This window comes from Rhincodon typus, chromosome 1 (assembly GCF_021869965.1).
Source record: "Rhincodon typus isolate 14 chromosome 1, sRhiTyp1.1, whole genome shotgun sequence".
Taxonomy (NCBI): Eukaryota; Metazoa; Chordata; class Chondrichthyes; order Orectolobiformes; family Rhincodontidae; genus Rhincodon; species Rhincodon typus.
This window is the reverse complement of record NC_063332.1, coordinates 14,768,929-14,789,773: the sequence shown is the minus strand read 5'-3', so window position 1 is coordinate 14,789,773 and position 20,845 is coordinate 14,768,929. Positions and strand designations below refer to the sequence as shown.

The following is a 20,845-nucleotide window of genomic DNA, read 5'->3' as shown; positions in this document are numbered from 1 at the left end:
TGTTGGAATTTGAATTCAAAACATAAAATCTGTGATTGAGAATCGAACGATGACCATGAAACTGCTGCTGATTGTTGGAAAAATTCATCTGACTCACTCATGTGAGGAAGGAAATCTGCCATTATCATCTGATCTGGCCTACATGTAACTCCAGACACTCAGAAATGTGGTTGACTCTCAACTGCCCTCCGAAAAGGTCGATTAAGCCATTCAGTTCAAGAGCAGGTAGGGGTGGGCAATAAATCGCCAGCTAGCGATGCCCAACTTTTTTTTTTCTTTATTCATTCACGGGATGAGGATGTCGCTGGCCAGGCAGCATATATTGCCCCTCCCTAATTGCCCAGAGGCCAGTTAAGAGTCAACCACAATGCTGTGAGTCTAGAGTCACATGTAGATCAGACCAGGTAAGGATGGCAGCTTCCTAAAGGACATTAGTGAACCAGATGGGTTTTTCCCAACAATTGACAATGGACTCATGGTCATCATTAGACTCTTAATTCCAGATACTTATTGAATTCAAATTCCACCCTCTGCTGTGGTGGGATTCAAACCCAGGTCCCCAGAACATTATCTGGGTCTCTGGATTAACAGTCCAGCAATAATACCACTAGGCCATTGTCTCCCCTAAATCGCCCACAGTATCAGGGATGTGTAGGCTAGGTGGATTAGCCATGGGAAATGCAGGATTATAGGGTAGAGAGGTGGGTTTGGGTGGAATGCTCTTCTGGGTTGGTGTGGACTCATTGGGCCAAATGGCCTCCTTCCACACTGTAGGGATTCTGTGAATCTAGATGCGGGTACAGTACAGTCAAAACATTTAAAAGATATTTGGACTGGTACATGAATAGGAAAGGGTTTAAAGGGATATGGGCTGAATGCAGGCAAGTGGGACAGGTTTAGTTTGGGAAACTTAGTCAGCATGGACAACTTGGATCAAAGGGTCTGTTTCCTTGCTGTATGACTCAATGACTCTGAGAGATACAGTGTTGCCACAAAGAATTATAAGCCTGAAGATTGGGAAGATCTTAGGCTTTAAAAAGTAAATTGATAAGGAGAGAAAAGCTAGAATGTGAGAGTAAATAGGCAGAGATGTAAAAACAGCTGATAAAATCTTTGATGAATTTTGAGAATGGAAAGATTAGTGATACTGATCATTGATCCCTTAGAGTCAGAGAATGGAGAAATGATAATGGGTCTAATGAAAATGGCATAGGGCTAAAGGGCTGGATTTTATGAGAGGGAGCAAAGAAACATGTACTCCCCAGCCTGAAAGTCGGTCTCCAATGAGCCGACTTTTAAAATTCCTGTCTATCTCTCGAGGGGATTATAGAATTACTATAGAATCCCTACAGTGTGGAAACAGGCCCTTCAGCCCAACAAGTCCATCAACCCTCAGAGCATCCCACCCAGACCCATCCCCGCATAACCTACCTAATCTACACATCCCTCAGTACTACGGGCAATTTAGCATGGCCAATCCACTTAACCCGTGCATCTTTGGACTGTGGGAGGAAACTGGAGTACCCGGAGAAAACCCACGCAGACACGGGGAGAATGTGCAAACTTCACCCAGACAGTTGCCCGAGGCTGGAATTGAACCCAGGGATTGTACCTTTATTTGATGCAGTTAATTAGCATGCCCAACAGCTCTCAATAGCATCAGGTCACATGGAACTGCACCACATGATAGAAAGAATGTGATTGCACTGGAGGGAATTATAGCTAATGAGCATGTGCAAAAGGAGCTAGGTTATAGTGGCATTGAGATCACACAGAATTGGAGCTCAGGTTTGCAGATATGAACATGAACAAAAGGATATCAGATTGAGGACTGAGTTGATATTGAGGATTATAAAGTATGACTCAACAACTGAAAATGTACAGAAGTATCAGATGACAGCAGACACAATTCCACAAACTACTTGACATTAAGCAAAACAATTTATTTAAACACTACAGTTAAAATACAAACAAAAGAAAGAGGAATTAGAATAACTTAACTGTTGGAAAACCAAATAGTAGATACAATACCCATTACTAATGAACTGGTACAATATGATAACATCCCATAAACACACTCTTGGCAAAAAAGGTAAATTCAAATACAGATTCTTACATGCAATTCTCCAATCCAGGAGGAAACAACATCGAGAGATTTCAGAGAATGGAGCAACTAGGAATCATTTTACTGAAGTTCCAACCCAAACATCATCTGACTGCTACAGTTAAAAAAAAGCTAGAAAGCCTGATCTGTGAGAACTGGCTACTCCTATTGTTACAACTGTTTTTAAAAAAACCTAAAGGACTCCTAAGTTATTGACTTAAGCTGGACATGGACAGATGGCTCCACAGAATATGAAGTAGCCACTGCATACCTCTGCCTTTTCAACCTCTCTTCAAAAACACCCAGGACACAATAACCTTTTTAAAGTGACAGCATCATCACACCTCCCTCCCTAAACAAAAAATGAACTATCAATATACAAAGATGACTTCATTTTAAAACCTTTAGTCTTACTCTATTAGCACGTTACAATACATATGCATTACATTGACTCTAAGCATGCAAATATTCACTACTACATTCTATTTCAGTTTGTTTACTCCTGCCACCGAATGCCTCTTCATCCAAGTCACGACAATGTGTCAGCAATTACATTTTCTGATCCTGCCAAGTGTATCATTTTTAAATTAAATAGCTGCAATAATAAGCCCCATCTAAACAGTCTGAAATTTTTGTCCTTAAATTTCTCTAAAAACTTTAATGAGTTATGATCAGTATATACAAGTGTCTCAGATACATTACTGGCAATGTAAATTTTGAAAAGTTGTAACGCCCACCACTAAGCTGAAGGTCTCCTTCTCAATCATGGAATATTTCTGTTGATGAGTATTCAATTTTCTGGAAAAATACCCAATAGATCTTTCTATCTTCTCATCGTCAGACACCCATATTAATCAAATTTATAGCCATCTTGAATGGCTTTGTGTAATTAGATGTGGCTAATACTGGGGCAGTGGTTAACACAGCTTTCAGGCTGTCAAATGCCTTCTGACAGCCCGCTGTCCAATGAAATTTTCTGCACATCTTCAATAAATCAGTTACTGGAGCAACCACACAGCTAAAATTTGGTATAAACTTCCAATAAAATCCACACAATCCCAGGAATCAAAGTACTGCTCTCTTCGTCAATGGTATGGGAAACTCCCCAATAACCTTCGTTTTCATATTCTGTGGAGCCATCTGTCCATGTCCGATAACATGCCTGGGAACGTGACTTGGACTTTTCTGAATTCACTCTTAGCTATGTTTATCCAAAGTCAATCTAATAATTCCAATAAACGTCGCAAATATTCCTTCCATGTGTGACTAAAAATCACCAGGTCATCGATGTACACCACACAATTGGGTGGTCCAGAATCTGACTTTATTGGTTAGTCTTTAAAATGTGGCTGGTGCATTTTTCATACCAAATGGCATGACTTTAAATTGGTATAGTTCATTCAGTGTCACATAAGCCAAAATTGTCTTCGCTCTTTTGGATAAAGGTACCTGCCAGTATCCTCTGACCAAGTCCAACTTAAAGTATAAATTGCTTGTCCCACCTTCTCAATACCATCTTCTAAATGTGGAATAGGATATGAATCAGACTTTGTGACTGCATTTACTTTGTGATAGTCCACACATAATCATTGGGCACCATGTGGTTTTGGCACCGTGAGCTCCAGTTGCTGCAAATTACTTTGTTATGTTGTCTTTGAGCATGCGTTCAATCTATTTTTAGAGTGTTAAGTCTATAAGCATGTTGCTTAATTGAAACAACATTGCCTATATCTACATCATGCGTAAGTAAATTAGCACTTCCTAGCTTATTCCCACATATCTCTTTCACATCATAACTCTTTCACGTCATTTCAATTTTCCTCTGGAAGGTACCTCAATAATTTATCCCAATTTTTGAGAACTTCCTCATTGTCCAATTTAATTTGAGGAATGTCCAATTCACAAGCCTCTGAATTTGGTTCCTCACTCTGTGTAGTAACCAGTAACACATTCTCCTTTTGCTTTCCTTCCCTATCAAAATACCTTTACAGCATATTCACATGGTACACTTGGTGAGATGTCTTTCTATCTGGAGTTCTTACCAAATAATTTACCTCACTCAATCTTGTTTTGATTTGATAAGGTCCACTAAACTTTAAAAACAAAGTTTCATCTATCACTGGAAGTAACACTAACACGTTATTTCCATTAGCAAAATTGTGAATTTTTGATTTCTGGTTTGCTTCCCGCTTCATCATATGCTGTGCTAGTTTTAAATACTGTCTAGCCAACTCTCCCGCTCTATTTAAATGTTCCATAAAATTTGACACATAGTCCAAAAATGTGGTCGTTGAACTCTGACTCACCAATTTCTCATTAAGTAATTTCAGTAGTCCTTTCACTTCATGCCCAAAAGCTAATTCAAATGGACTGAATTTGGTCGATTCATTTGGTGCAGCCCTAATTGCAAAAACTACAAACAGAATTCCTTTATCCCAATTATTCTGGATAGTCTTGAATACAAGCCCTCAACATGGTCTTTAAAGTTTGATACCACATTTCTAAAGCTTCCTGCGATTCTGGATGGTGGATTTGAATTGTTTTATTTCTAAGTTATCTGTAACTTCCCTGAATAATTTTGATGTAAAATTTGACCCTTGATCTGATTGCATCTCTGTGGGTAGTCCATATCTAGTGAAAAATTTGAGTAACTCTTCTACAATTGTTTTAGTTGTGATATTGTGTAATAGAATGGCCTATGGAAATCTAGTGGATACATCCATTATTGTGAACAAATACTGATTCCCACTTTTTGTTTCAGGTACGAGTCCTACGCAATCAATTAAGACCCTTCTATAATGTTACTCAAATGCAGGAATGGGTATTAAAAGTGCTGGTTTCATCACTACCTGAGGTTTTCCAATTACCTGACCCAGATGACATGGCTGGCAAAATTCAACTACCTCCTTATGCAGTCCAGGCCAGTAAAAATGTTTTTGTGTTTGGGCTTGAGTTTTTCTTACCCCTAAATGACCTCCTACTAGTAATTCATGTGCTACCTGCAACACCTCCTTTTTACAACCCACTGGTAATACAACATCATGAATCTCTGCCCATTTCTCATCTGCCCATTTCCTCATCAAAGACATCATTTTTAAGATAGTAACACTCTGGAATACACTCAGATTCTTCTTCTGTGTACTCTTTTTGATACAATTCCTTCAGTTTTTCATCTTTCTGTTGTAACTCAGTTAATTTCTCTGAACTAAAAATATCCATTTTGTCCTCCACCTGTTCTTGTTTTTCATCAACCATTCGATCACACATAGTCTCTGATAATTCTATTTCAACCTCCTTATCTTTATTCTTGGATTTCTTCTCTTGCTTCAGCCTGTGGCTTTGTGACCTTGTTGTCATAGAGTCAGGAAAATCCCAGGATATACTTCCTGCAATACCTCAGTAGGCAGCACTCCTACCTGTGATCCAGCTATATCGTTACTGAGGACAAATTGTATTCCTGGAGTTGAGACTTCCTCCAGTACTCCTACCACCACTTCTCCACTTTTCACCGGACACTCCAATCTCACTCTACACAATGGAGCACTTCTCGTCTCACCATGAATTCCACATATTACCACTTTCCTGGCAATAGTCCTGCCTAATGACATATCTCCTCATCTCTCAACATCAAAGATTGGCATGCTCCCGTATCTCTTAAAATTGTAATTTCTTTACCTGCTCCTCTTGGTATATGCAAGTAAACTTTACCCTCGCAAGTAAATGGTTTGAGAAGTTCTGGCAATTCCTTCTCAACCAACCTCTGACCAGGTTGTACCTTCTGCTGCAGCTTTTTAGCCTCCACTGAGCTTTCCTTTACTACTTCAACAAAACTCACTGGCTTATCCCGTTTTCCTACATAAAAACCAAAAGAACTGCGGATGCTGTAAATCAAGAACAAAAACAAAGTCACTGGAAAAGCTCAGCAGATCTGGCAGCATCTGCGAAGGAGAAAACAGAGTTAACGTTTTGGGTCCAGTGACCCTTCCTCAGGAACGTTCTGAGGAAGGGTCACCGGACCCGAAACGGTAACTCTGTTTTCTCCTTCGCAGATGCTGCCAGACCTGCTGAGCTTTTCCAGCAACTTTGTTTTTGTTCCCGTTTTCCTACATCCGTCTTCTGAGTGCTTTTCCTAAACCACCAACGCTGCGACTTCACGTGGCCTACTGAAAACGCCTGAGATTTTTAACTTCTTCTTCTCACTCATGGGTTTCCTTTTTAACCTGTAGTAAACTATCTTTATTATCTTTGGGATCTACTTTTCCCCTACCACTTGAGGATTTCTCTTTTCCCCAATTTCTATCCCTTGCAGGTTGAAATTGATGTCAGAAGCCAAACTTTGATATATGAACCAACTCATAATCTTCAGCCATTTCAGCTACTAATCATGCAGTTTTAACTCTCTGCTCTTCCACATGAGTTCTCATTACTTCAGGAAGTGAATTTTTGAACTCCTCCAAAAGAATCATCTCTCTAAGAGCGTCATATCTTCGATCTATTTTTAATGCCCTTATCCACCTATCAAAATGACTTTGTCTGATCCTTTCATACGCAATGTACATTTGACCAGGGTCCCTCCTTAGATTCCTGAACCATTGTCTGTAGGCTTCTGGCTCTAGCTCATAAGCACTCCTATGCTTTCTTCACCTCCTCATACTTCCAGATAGCTCCTCTGATAGTGATGCAAACACCTCACCAGCTCTACCTACCAACTTTGTTTGAATCGACAAAACCCGCATGGTCACCGGCCACTTCACTTGTTTAGCCACTAACTCATTGCCACATCAGCATTCACCAAGGTCATGTAGGCATTACAAGATGCTGTGTAAGAGCACAGCATTCAGTATGATGGCCAGGGATTACACACTGTATACCAATAGTTACATTTTGTTTGTGGTGAACAGTTATTCTTTCTGGCAAGATTGATATTTAATGTCCCTCCTGAGTGACGTTCAGTGTCAGTTAAGAGTCAACCTTTGTTTAGGAAAAATGAAATGAATATTGAACTTTAAGAGGGTACATCTATGCCAAAATAAATGTTTTTGCTTTCTCTCTCCATTAGTGTTTCTCTGTTTTGTGCAACATTAGTTAGGTAGAGTTTTGAACCATTACCGCAGTTCATGCTTCATTGGACTCATCCAGTACTGTGGGTGCTTAATATCACAAAATGAATCATTCTTCAGTGAACTCATGTGTATACTGAGTTGCCAATAATTGACCCAATGAAGGAACGGATGAAAATTATTTGATGTCAAGTAGTTTGTAATTTGTGCTTATCCTGAAATATCGACCAAGTACTCTGAGCAACTGCCAAAGATACCATCCTACTTTATTTGATGCTTAGATGCAAACTCAAAATACTTAAGGTGTAATTGATGATACCTGGGCAATAATCATTGTATCACAAGTCGCAAAATAGTTAAGCAACGAGCATGGTCAGTGTGAGTGAGACTGCCTGAGTGGGACAAAGGGCAAACAAGTATATCTTGGATTTTGGTTCAAAATGGGAATTCAACTAGTAAAGCTTTTTCTTACTGATAGCATGAGTACCTCTGTGTGACTGACACTTTCATGAGGTTATAAGATATGCTTTGACAATTTGGAAAAAAAAACAGCTTATTTCCTTATGTAATAAATTTCAGAAGTATTTACCAGGCTTACCAGTGGCTCTTTTGTTCTGTCTGCTGCATATACTGTTAGATTAGTATGGAGGATGCATGGGGCATGAGAATGATGGAAGGGCCATGGGGGTATGGAAGGGATATAAATGGTCATGGAACAGGCATGGGTTGCTTAGAAATGGCATGAGAGAGTCAGTGGTTTATTGTTGATGTCACTGGGCTGGGAATCCAGAGGACAAGGCTAATACTATGGGGGTATGCAATCAAATCCCACCAGGACAACGAGTGGATTTCAAGTTAAGTGAATAAAATCTTGAGTCAGAAGCTAGTCTCAAGTAATAATGACTGTGATGGTTATCATTAATTGTTGTAAAAATGCATCTGGCTTATTGATCCTCGTTAGGCAAGGGAATCTGCTATTGTTACCTTGTCTCGCCTACCTGTGACTCCAGACCATAGCGATGAGGTTGACTCTTAACTGTCCTCTGAAATAACCAAGCAGGCCACTGAGAGTAGGAGATAACAAGGTGCAGAGCTGGATGAACACAGCAGGCCAAGCAGCATCATAGGAGCAGAAAGGCTGACGTTTCGGGCCTAGACCCTTCAGGCCACTGAGAGTGACTAGTGAATTCTCCCAATTCCTCATAACTGTATCACGATGAAAATCTGCCCCCTGCAAGTCTTAAGAGCGGACCTTAAGTTCCGTTGTCTTGGAGTACAAACAGAAAAACTGGAAGTTTAGAAGATGTGAGTTGCAAACTGGAGGTGAGAGGATTAAGCCTGCTGGAATGTCTCAATTGGAGAGGGGGGGACAGAGACTAGACCATGTTAAGGTACTCCTCAGAAGATAGACTAAAGTAACACACACTGCATTGACACATTCAAAATCTTACACTCTGCGGGGTGGATAAAGGGATCTATACAGTTGTACATCTGTATAGTTCTGAGGAAGGGTAACCAGACCCGAAATGTTAACTCTGATTTTTTCTTCACAGATGCTGCCAGACCTGAGCTTTTTCAGCAACTTCTGGTTTTGTTTCTGTACAGTTGTATGTTTGCTCGGGAACTGGTACTGTTTTAAGTTTTGTTTATTCACTCATGGGCCATAGATGTCGCTGACTGGGCCAGCATTTCTTGCCCGTCCCTAGCTGCACTTAAGAAAGTGGTGGTGAGCTGCCTTCTTGAATCGCTGCAGTCCATGTGATGTAGGTTGACCCACAATGCCCTTAGGGAGGGAATTTCAGGATTTTGACTCAGCGGCAGAGAAGGAATGGCGATGTATTTCCAAGCCAAGATCTGAATGGATTGGAGGGGAACTTGTTGAGGGTGGTGTTTCCATGCATCTGCTGCCCTTTTCCTTCTAGATGGTAGAAGTTGTGGGTTTGGAAGGTATTGTCTAAGGTTCTTTAGTGAATTTCTGCAGTGCATCTTGCAGACAGTACATACTGCTGCTACTGAACACTCCCCACTTCTGACCTTGTGATGAAGGGAACAAAGGAAGGGGAGTCGGCCCTTCAGCCCTTTCAGGCTGTTCCACCATTCAATATGACCCTGGCTGACCTGTATTTCAACTCTTATTTCCCTGTCTTGGTTTTACTCCTTAAATAATTTGTAGAGGAAAACAAAATGGGTTAAATATCTCCCTGGTAGGAAACTGTAACAAAAAGATCAAACTCTGAATGGAAATTTGCAAAAGAAGAAACTTATCAAAATTAAATGAATATATCCTTTTCAGGGGTAATGATGACACCATCCTATCATGGGAGGGTTGACCTGCCTTAATTCTACACTAACTAATGCCCTTAACTGACAAAAATCCATCAATCTCCATTTGATAATAAGTTTTCAACTGAATTATAGAAAGTATATTCATGCGGTGGGAAAGTGGCTGCAGTTTCTCTGCATTCAGTGTAGACACAATGCCCTGCTACCTGTTCCATTCATCAGATATTCTGAAGGAAAATTTTATTTGAAAGAACTAATTACTGAAGTATGAATGAAAGACGTTTTACGGCTTAATTTCCTGACAATACAAAAGCCTTTCATTTTTAATCAACATTAATGGCCCTACATGGCAAAACAATTCATTACAGCAGACCAGAGGGTGAGTGTTGTGAAGCAAAGCAAATGATACATTTTAGGACGTGTTCTTTTTTCTCTCTTTGTTTGCTTACAGCGTGTTGGTGGAGTGTGTTCAAACATTTATCAACGCACAGCCCCATGAGAATGTGAAAAATTATATCTCATTTCTTTCACTATCAGTTACTTCAATGTGGACTTCTTTCTGGATCAGGCAGAGATGCGGACAGTTTGAAGCAAACTAATGAGTGTTATTACAGCATGGGATGGCCAAGATATTGCTATGGCTAGGACTAGTTTCTTTTCAAGCCATTTAATCACTTATAGAGTTATAATCATCTAGCTCAGTCTGCATGAGCACATACTGTGAACAGGAGTAGGCTGTTTAGTCCCTCAGGCAAATAAAAACAAAATCAAGAGATGAAATGAGGAGAAATATTTCTATTCCATTATGATCTGAAATGCAGTAAAAAGATGCTAGCAGCAGATTCAATAGTAATTAAAAGAAATTGGATAAATTCTTCAAAAAGGGATTAATTCTCCCATAACGAAGAAAGTGCACCTGAATGAGACTAATTGGCTTGATCTTTCACAGAGCCAGCACAGGCGTTGTGGGTCGAGTGGCCTCTTTCAAATCTGATTCTCTTCAGGGAGCAGTGGGGATGGTGTATAGACAACAACAGATTAATCTAACAATTCGTAGTCAATTGATTTTTCAACAGAGCCAGAGCAATGTGACCCTCATTATCCTGTTCTTTTTCATGTAGTCTGAAGAACAAGCACTTAGATGTCTCATGCTGGGTGGGTATTTTATTCTGTCACTCTTTCCACACCAGGAACAATATCTGATTTGGAACCAACTGAACTCCATGGCAACACAAATGTAGTCAGGCCCTTTGTGTTTTTCAGCTAGGCGACGAGAAATAGAATTCAGACATGGTAGAATTGAACCACCACCCCCACCCCAACCTTTTACAATCGCATCAATCCCATGGCACTTCCACCTCTGTGTTTATTTCTGAAGAGCCACACTGGGCTCAAATGTGATCTGTGTTTCCCTCTCCCCAGATGCTGCCAGGCATGCTGGGTTTGTCCAGCATTTTCTGCTCTCATTCCAAACAATTAAAGCATTAGATTAAGTAGGATGACATTGAATTTACAGCACAAGGAAGAGGCCATTTTACTCAACCACTCTATTTATGCTTTTCATCAGCCTCCTTCCACTCTACTTCACCTCATCGCATCAGCATATCCCTCGTGTGCTTGTCTAGATTCCCCTTAATACATCTTTGCATGTAGGTTGTAAGAGTCATTCTTGTGGTACTATTCCCAAAAGTCAATTTCACGCCTGAATCTAATCTGTAATAGGATCAGCAATCACCTCTTGGCAAGCTCTTTTATTCAGATCGAAACAGAAGTTCATTATAATTTCCTGAAGGAAACCATGTAGATTTACTTTGAAAACAGCATTTATAATTAGCACCAGTAGCTGAATAAATGATCTTAAATTAAAGATTTTTTTAATCTGACTCTAAAATGAAGTGAGCCAAGTATCTTTAGCATTATACTTGTCATTTGGTAAAAGTCATAGTGCCCATCTTTTCTCTCACCAGCATCCAACACACAGCAATGGGATGGGTTGTCGTTCAATTTTGTCTGATTGTCATTCAATTTTGTCTGATTGAACCCCTTGATATGGTTTGTTATATTAAAGATACTATAAAAACGTAAATTGTTGTTTTGTCTAGTGTTGGATAGATACATGAATAAGAAAGGTTTGGAGGGATATGGGCCAGGAGCCGGCAGGTGGGACTAGCTTAGTTTGGGATCATGTTCTGTATGGACTGGACAGACTGAAGGGTCTGTTTCTGTGCTGTACGACTCTATGACTCTACGCTCATTGAGGGAGAAGTATTGGTCAGGAATGGCAACAATTCAATAACTCCAATTATCACACCTCTCCTCGGGCATTTAGTTCTTGCGTCCCATAGCGATGGCGAACCAACTGTTAAGGTAGTGCTTGGCCAGTTTACATATATCTGGTATTTTATGGAAAGAACACACCTGAACAACCTTAGTCATAACAGTAATGGACCAGCTTTCTTTCAGTAGACCAAGGAATTTAAGTGTGACTGACGCTTACGTTAATTGATAGCTGGAAGAGAGATCATTGACATAATAATCTCAACGTGACCAGGTCAATCTCTGACTTTTGCTTCAGTGAGAAACCATCTATCACAGTTATCAGTCTGCCCGGTCACTCCCCACTCCAAGACAACAAGGTGCAGGGCTGGATGAACACAGCAGGCCAAGCAGCAAACTCCCCACTCCACTCCACTTTTTCCTTCTGCCCACTCTCTCCAACCTGGTCATTCTCTTTGATGTGGCCGACCATCTTCATTCTTTTAAGTCTTGTTAACAATTGTCGGACAACACACCTTACAATGTACATATTGCCCATGGAAACAGATTTTCTGAATTGATACAAAGAGGTGGAATCTTTGGTTCTCAGTCATTGGTGAGCTTGGAGGTTGAGGGGGGGGCACTTCATGAATGAGGCAGGGGGGTGGTGGTGATCCCAAAATGCTATGGCCTTCCCACCTTCACCAGAATTGAGTTCAACTTTTCTGTCCATTGTCAATTGAGGCCTTTTAGCCACCAATTACAGTCCACCTAAGGCCCACATCATGTTGCTGCCAGAATTAACCCTGCTGTGGGTACAGCGGGGTTAGATCATACCACCAAAGCTAATCAGTGCCTGATTAAAGGGCTGGGCATTTGGCAGTGGACTGCCATTGGAAGCCACCCAGCCCAATCTTGCTTCCAAGCTCCCTGACCCCTCTGACTCTCTGTGACCCCCAAACTGAGGATCTGCCCACTCCAAATCCTTTACTGCAGGGGGTACTCTTCCAGAGCAGTGGGTGCTTCACTGGCCTTTCAACTGAATCCAAGACTCGAAGGTGCCTGAAGAAGGTTCTGCTTATGGACTTAATGCTTAAATACAAGGAGAGACTGAGTAATCTCAGTTTGAATGCTCAAATATAAATGGGGTAGTTTTGTTAAAATTCTGAAGATATTAAGGGGAGCAGATTGATAGAAAGTGATTATTTCTGCTGATTGGGGAATCTAGGTCTAGGGAGCATAATATAACAATGAGAAACTCATTTCAGAAGTGACATTAGGAAATTCTTCTACCTGCAAAGGTTGAAAGAAGTTTGGAACTCATTTCCACAAGCAGCAATCGTTCATTTTAAATCCAAGATTAATAGTTTATTTTAACCATAAGTATTAAGGGATATGAGGCAAAAATGCTTAAATGAAGTTAGATCAGAGATAGATCTCAATCTCACTGAATGCAGAATAGACTCAAAAGGATAAATGGTCCCTTTCCATGAGACTTTAAGGTATCTACTGCACAACCGGTAACAGGCATTCATCACCCAGCCTGGATGTCTGGATGGCTGCAGCACCAACAACACTCAAGAAGCTTGACACCATTCAGGACAAAGCAGCCTGCTTGCTTGGCATTGCATCTACAAGCATCCACTCCCTCCACCACCGATACTCAGAAGCAGCAGTGTCTAGCACCTACAAATTGCATTGCAGAAATTCACCAATGCTCCTTTGACAGCACCTTCCAAATGCACGACCACTTCCAACGAGATTACAGGTACAAGCAAATACCATCACTTGCAAGCCACTCACTATCCAGACTTGGAAATATATCCTTCACTGTTACTGGGTCAAAAGCCTGGAAATCTCTCCCGAACAACATTGTGGGTATACCTCAACAAATGGGCTGCAGCGCTTCAAGAAGCCAGCTCACTGCCTTCTCAAGGGCAACTAGGGATGGGTAATAAGTGTTCACCCAGCCAGTGATGCCCACATTCCATGAATGAATAAGAAAAAGATCAGTCCTTGCTGTCTTCTGACAAAACTATTCATTGGTCCAGTTATATTATCACTCACAACTTATTTTCGGCACTGCTATAATTTTAAATCACTTTTCTCTGATTCATTTTACTTTCAACTCAAAGTAGCAGGACCTCATGTGCTCCATTGTCACAAAGATTGAGACCATTCATTCAGTTTCCTCAATTCCAATTAGCCTTTCCAATTACCCACCAGGACCAAGCTAACCCTCTGTCCTAACCCTAAAGTGGCATCTTTGCAACAGATGACCTTGTTCTTCGAGGTGGTCAAGGTCATGGGTTTGGAAGGTGCTGTTGAAAGGGCCTTGGTGCATTGTTTTCTCCAAACTCCCCTCACACCTCACTGAATTCATCTTTCCCTAAGGCTCAGCTGCTCTCTTATTTCCATTAGGCTGCTGACCACTCAATTTCCCCTTTACAGAGTCATTGAGTCATACAGCATGGAAACAGGGCCTTCGGCCCAACTTGTCCATGCCGATCAGGTTTTCTAGACTGAACTAGTCTCATTTGTCTGCATTTGGCCCGTAACCCCCTAAACCTTTCTATCCACGTACCTGTCTAAATGTCTTTTAAGTGTTGCAATTCTACTTGCCTCTACCACTTCCTCCGGCAGCTTGTTCCAAAGATGCACCACCCTCTGCTGGAAGAAGTTGCCCCTCAGGTCTCTTTTAAATCTTTCCCTTCTCACTGTAAACCTATGCCGTCTAGTTTTTGACTCCCCCACCCTGGGGAAAAGACCATGGCTATTCAGCTTATCTATTCATATCATGATTTTATGAACCTCTGTAAGGTCACCCCTCAGCTTCCTGCACTCCAGAGAAATAAAGTCCCAGCCTATCCAACCTCTCCTTATAACTCAAGCCCTCCAGTCTCAGTTACATCCTTGTAAATCTTTTTTGTACCCTTGCCAGTTTAATAACATCCTTCCTATATTCATTTATTCTTTCACAGGATGTGGGCATCCCATCTAAGAAGATAATGGGTAAGCTCACCTCTTGACCCACTGCAGTTCATCTGGCATGACCCTTCTTGAGTAGTTCAGTATGATACAAATGCATGGTTTGCTATGCCATTTCAGAACAATGAGAAGTGATTGTGACTGGAATTATTGGAATGAATGAATAATAAAAAAGACTTATCTGTTGTAGCCAAGTCAATTTGCAATATCAGGAGTGACTTCTTTAGAGCTTTTCCTGAGTTTGTATAATATACAATTAGAAATGACCTGATCAGGTTAGCCATTATTGTTCAGGGTAATTTTGATTCACCTTATTTCAGCATCAAATTTGCACAATGAGCAAATGACTTGGGCCCTATTTTTGAGTTTGCTGATAAGGCTAATCTTATACTGCCTGGAACTGCAGGAATATCAATCTGTAGCATTGAATAAAAGAAAAATATGGTAGATGTTGAAAATCTGAATGAAATAGAGAATCCTGGAGAAACTCAGCAGGAGTGAGGCAGTTGTTGATAAAAATAGAGTTAATGTTTTAAATCTGTTATGACACTACTTCCAAACTTTAGAAATGTTAACTTTATTTCTCTTCATAGATGCTGCCAGACCTGCTGTGTTTCTCCATCAATCTGTGTTTGTTTCAATGTGTACATTGACCGTTGAAGTTAGGTTTGTCCTAGACAGTGGTAGAGAAACCTCTGACTGATTTCTCAGCTAGGACATAGAGAAAAGGGAGCTCATTTAACTTTTCCATTTCAAATGTGAATTTGGATGGAGCTCATTAAGAGAAGTTAACTGTCAATTTTCATTAATCTCCATGACAACATGCCTATTCTAATCTAAGTCCATTTGCCAGTCAATTAACAATTTCCTGCCATGTAAGATAAGTATCAGTATTACCCTTGAATTGGTATTCTTGTAAATTGTCCTGATGATTGCAAGACTCAAAGCTTTGACCAAATGTGTCTTTTCCAGCAATACTCCAATACTGTAGTACCAACAGCAGGCAGCATAGTGGCTCAGTGATTAACACCGCTGCCTCACAACATCCAGGGACCCAGGTTTAATTTCACCCTCAGGCAACTGTGTCTGCTTGGGTTTCCTCCAGATGCTCCAATTTCCTGTCACAGACCAAAGATATGCAGGTTAGGGTGGATTGGCCATGCTAAATTGCCCATGGTGTCCAGGAATATGCAGGCTAGATGGATTAGCCATGGGAAATGCTGGGTTACAGGGATGGGGTGAGTCACAGGGTTAGGGTAGGGGGTGTGGGTAGAATGCTGTTCTAAGTGTCAGTGTGGATCTCTCAGGCTGAATGGTCTGCTTCCATACTAAGAGATTCTATGATTATGAAATGCCAAATTTGTCCACAAACGGGAAAAACTTCACAACATTTAAAAAGGTTTTGTCCTTTTGTTTTTAACTTCTACCTTAATTAAAATGATTTTGTCATTTGAAAATCTATGAGTGAAGTACTTAGAGTGTTCTTACCGTCCTTGTTTACAGTGTGGGAATACTACAAAGTGATGGCTGCTTACCTGCAAGCTAGTATCACAACTACTGCATACCAAAGCATCCCCTTGACTTGATGCCATGTTAAACTGCTGTCAGGAAAGGGAAACCACAGATAAAAACAGACATTTCTAGTCAGTTTCCTTCAAGCACCATTGCTTTCTGTCTAACCAATCGAGGTCACTGTCTAGAGGATAAAATAAAATCAGAAAGTGCTGGAGAAACTAAACCGGTCTGGTAGCATCTGTAGTGAGGAACAGAATTCATATTTCAAGTCCCATGACTTCTTCAGAACTTATATATTTCCAGCATCCTTGAATGGACAATGGCTCAGTTGTTTTTTTTTCTTTATTCATTCACGGGACCAGGGTGTTGCTGGCTAGGCAGCATTTATTGCCCGTCCCTAATTGCCTAGAGGGCAGTTAAGAGTCAACCACATTGTTGTGGGTCTGGAGTCACATGTAGACCTGACCAGGTAAGGATGGCAGTTTCCTTCCCTAAAGGACATTAGTGAACGAGATGGGTTTTTCCGACAATCATCATCATTAGATTGTTAATTCCAGATATTTATTGAATTCAAATTCCACCATCTGTCTTGGCGGGATTCGAACCCTGGTCCCCAGAACATTATCTGGGTCTCTGGGTTAACAGTCCAGCAATAATGTCATTAGGCTATCACTTCCTCTCAGTGCCAGGTCAACTGTCTGTGTAGAATCTGCATGTTGTCTGTGTGGGTTTCTGCTGGGGCTTTGGGTTCCTCCTACAGTGCAAAGATGTGCAGTTTGGTGGATTGATCATGCTAAATTGCCCCATAGTGTCCAGGAATGTGCAGGTTAGGTGGATTAGCCACGGTAAATTCAGGGTTGTAGGGATAGGGTGGGGGGCTGGGTCTGGTTGGGATTCTGTTCAGGGGGTTGGTGCAAACTTGATGGGCCAAATGGCCTCTTTCTGCACTGTAGGGATTCTACGATTCAGTATTTTGCCTTTATTCTGTTATGTAGGGAAGTTATGGCACGGTGGTAATGACACTGGATAATCAGGGACCCCAGTCTAATGTTTTCAGAAATGAGTTCAAATTCAGCTGGATTAATGAATAAATCTAGCTTCGGTAATGGTGACAATGACAACTAATGTTGGTTCCAAACGTTCTGGACCCAAAATGTTAACTCTGATTTTTCTCCACAGATGCTGCCAGACCTGCTGAGACTTTCTGTCTTTGTTTCAGATTTCCAGCATCCACAGTTCTTTCGGTTTTTCAGCTAATGTTGATTATCTTGTTTGTAGGAGGTTTTCCCTTCGTTTTGATAGTTCTGAACCAGATTGGGTTAAAGTCACATGCACTGCATCAGATGTACATTTAACTGGGTATCTGATGGAATGACTCAATGTCACACTGGTTCAGTGAAAATGTATCATCATGGGATTAACCCTTGAGTTTAATGAATTTTGTCTAAGTCTTTTTGATCTATACATCCTTACTTACTATGATCTGCGTGTACTGCTCATAAACAAAACTTTTCACTGTACTTCGGTACAAGTGACAGTAAATCAATCAATCACTAATGAATGGGTAACCTTAATGAATAACAGATACACAGTGACAGAAATGAACCGCCAACAAAGTGATCATAAAAGGTAATGTAATTATTTGTGCAAAATATATTTATTTATTCCGACAGATTAACATATAGTTAAGCCAGAAATACCACAAAGTGCCATGAAACAAGAATTTCACTGCTACTTTCACAACCATGAGGGAGGGAGTTGCATGGTGCAGAGTTCTCAACAGGGAATACTTGTACAGTGACCAAGAAAACCCATTTGGAACACCAACAAATTGTCTGCTTGAGGCAATAGAGATTTTCTAGCCATTGAAATAAAGGAAGATAAAAGATTATTGGTGGAAGGGATACATTGTCATCTGCCCAGCCCTGGGTTGGATCGGAATAAGGAATAAGTGCTGAGAAGCAATGGGTCTGAAATCTGGATTCATCCCTCAGAGGAACAGGTGTTGAATGACAGATTAGATTCTCAGGACTCTTGACCTTCTTGCTGCCCTTCTGCGCTACAGGTCCTCCTGCACAGAAGTGGACCAACTGTAAATCTGTGCACCACTCATCATTCTACTAAGACTGTTCCAGCAAAGATCTATATGAAGTGAGCCTGTTACTGTAATCTGGGTGGATAGAGAGGGGCAAATCTCTATTGAAGTCACATTTGTAGATGAATTAATCCTTTGGGCACATCAAAACTTTGAAGGCAGACACAATCTACTGCTAGGGTTTGCCATGTCATTGGGTAAAGATTTCCAGCCCACCAATACACCAGCTGTATTTGTAGGAAATTAGACAAGATCAGCACAGGCTAGTGATTCAACATGATCCATCTTTATATGTTCTATCCGGCTTAGTTCTATGCTGGACTATTACCACAACAAGACAACACATTATGCCATTCTAATGTCAACCTGAAAAAGAAAACTACAATAAGCACCACTCTGAAGAGGGAAGATGAACAAACTCTCTAGGTTGATGCAGAAGAATGGTGATGAAGCAGACAAAACTATCCTGGGAGCACATTAAGCAGATAACATCAGCAGATTCAATCGAGAACTGGATGGACAGTTGCCCATGAAAATAATTGCACAGCATGAGAGATAGAGCTAAATGGAAATGAGCAGAGGGACATTGGACTTCCCAGTCTATCTTCTTTTGTAGAATCTACCTCTGGTTATTTGACTCCCATTGTCAAATAACTCTTGTCAGACAATAATGCATAACAGCACAAGGAGCTAACACAATATTATTTTCACATCATGTTGCCAAGCTGTTTAGTGTCTTATGTGAATTGTAATACAGTCCACGGCATCAGTATTCTAATAAGAGTGTCTAATGTTTAATACAGCATCACATGTAATATGCAAAATGTTTGGAATGCTTTTTTTCCCCACCACGCCCACAACCCACTTCGAAGTCTTTATTGGAGAAGCGTAAGTGAAGGACCAAAGTTCACAGTGTTGGACACCACAAGACTCAAAGCAGCAGAGAATATGAATTAAATTAGGAAGTAGCGACAGCAATTTGGGGTTTCAGAAATAATTGCCTGCAGGAAGACAGAAAGACTTAGGGAAATGAAGAACCCATGCATCTGAGGATCTCGGAAAATGATTTGGAGCAAATAAATTTCATTACAACACAACAAGAAAGGAAGTAGATAATGTAGACATTTGGAACTTAGAAGGAATAAGGGAGAAATGACAAGGAGTAAAATGACACAATAATATGAATCAAATAGTGGAAAACAGGACATGGTGTGTACAGAATTATATAGAAAATCTGGATTTTGTTGTCGCCCTGATGATACAGCTTTTGGAGTTTATTTATTTATTTGTAGTTGGCGACTGAAGCTAAAACGTTGTTGTTGGACCCAGTTCCTATGCTGGGTCTGCTGTTAGATTCCCTGCAAATGTAAATGTTCTGAGTCCCTTGATTTGAGGTAATCTTCCACTTTTTCACTATTAGTCCCAGTGTAAAAGCTCTTGCAAATGATACAACTTCTGTAAATGAAGGGTAACTGGATTTCCAATGACCTAATTTGTTCAGAATTATTCCTGAATAACTTCTCTGTCACTAAAAGTACCACTTTCAGATGTGTTGAATGTCAATTTTTTCTAATGAAAAAAATTAAATGAAAAATTTTCTTTGAATATTGTTTTGGTGTTGAAATTTATGATTTTTCAGCTTCTGCTTTAATCTATTTGTGTAGAGCCCAATCTCTATTTTGCCATGTATAAGATTATTCAAAATGAAAGATAATCAGTGGCTTTTACTTCCTGTTTTGTTGTCTATGAGGATGCTTCAATGTGATTGGCTGCTTGGTCTGCTTGAGGACATCACTACTGCTGGATGCTGGAGATCCCCTTGAACTGAAGACAGAATGAACGTAACGCTAGGAAAGGTGAATCCAATGACAACAGAGATCCCTAGATCCTGTAGGTAGTGTTCTTTGAGGTTAGTGGCAAAGGACAGGTCATGTTATTTATAGTGCAGAGACAGGTCATTATGCCCAACCGGTTCAGGTCGGTGTTTACACATCACAGGAGTCTCCTCCACCAGACCCCACCTATTGCTTTGATTTGCTTTTGTTTCCATTGGGAATGCTAGTCACCCTGGTATTGTACTCAGCATCCTGGGCTGTCTTCGAGAAGGTCACAATGGATACCATGTCCTCACCAATGTCCACCTGTGTCCTCCAGCGTCGGCAGATGAGCAGCTTCTTCAGCGCCCGCTGGAAGTCACGGTTGAGGAACGCGTACAGCATGGGGTTGATGGTCGAATTGCAGTAGCCTAACCAGGTTATCACTTTGAAGACGTGGGTGATGACATCGCTGGTCGACTCAGCTCCGTGGACCGCTAGCCAGACATTAAAGACAAAGTATGGGAGCCAGCACATGACAAAAACTGAAATGATGATGCTCATTGTCTGCGTGGCCTTGTTTTCCAGCTGTAGGTTATTTGGCCGCTTGCTATTGGGGTGGTAGTGGAGGTCCAGAGTCTGTGCCATGATCCGGCTGGATTTCAGGCGGGATGCCCGGTAGATGAAGAAGTACATGCTGCACATGATCAGGAAGGGGATGTAGAATGCC

At 40.8% G+C, this 20,845-nt stretch overlaps 1 protein-coding gene across 3 annotated transcripts in view; it reads left to right on the top strand.

Moving 5' to 3' along the window:
- The window catches only part of eif2ak3 (eukaryotic translation initiation factor 2-alpha kinase 3), an 88,255-nt gene extending 68,349 nt beyond the window's left edge, over nt 1-19,906 (top strand). For all 3 annotated transcript variants that reach the window (XM_048597386.1, XM_048597367.1, XM_020528753.2), the window contains one exon: nt 17,880-19,906. In XM_048597386.1, the coding sequence (XP_048453343.1) occupies nt 17,880-17,891 (12 nt within the window). In that variant the 3' untranslated portion in view covers nt 17,892-19,906. The remainder of the gene's footprint in view (nt 1-17,879) is intronic.
- Nucleotides 19,907-20,845: the final 939 nt, after the last annotated feature.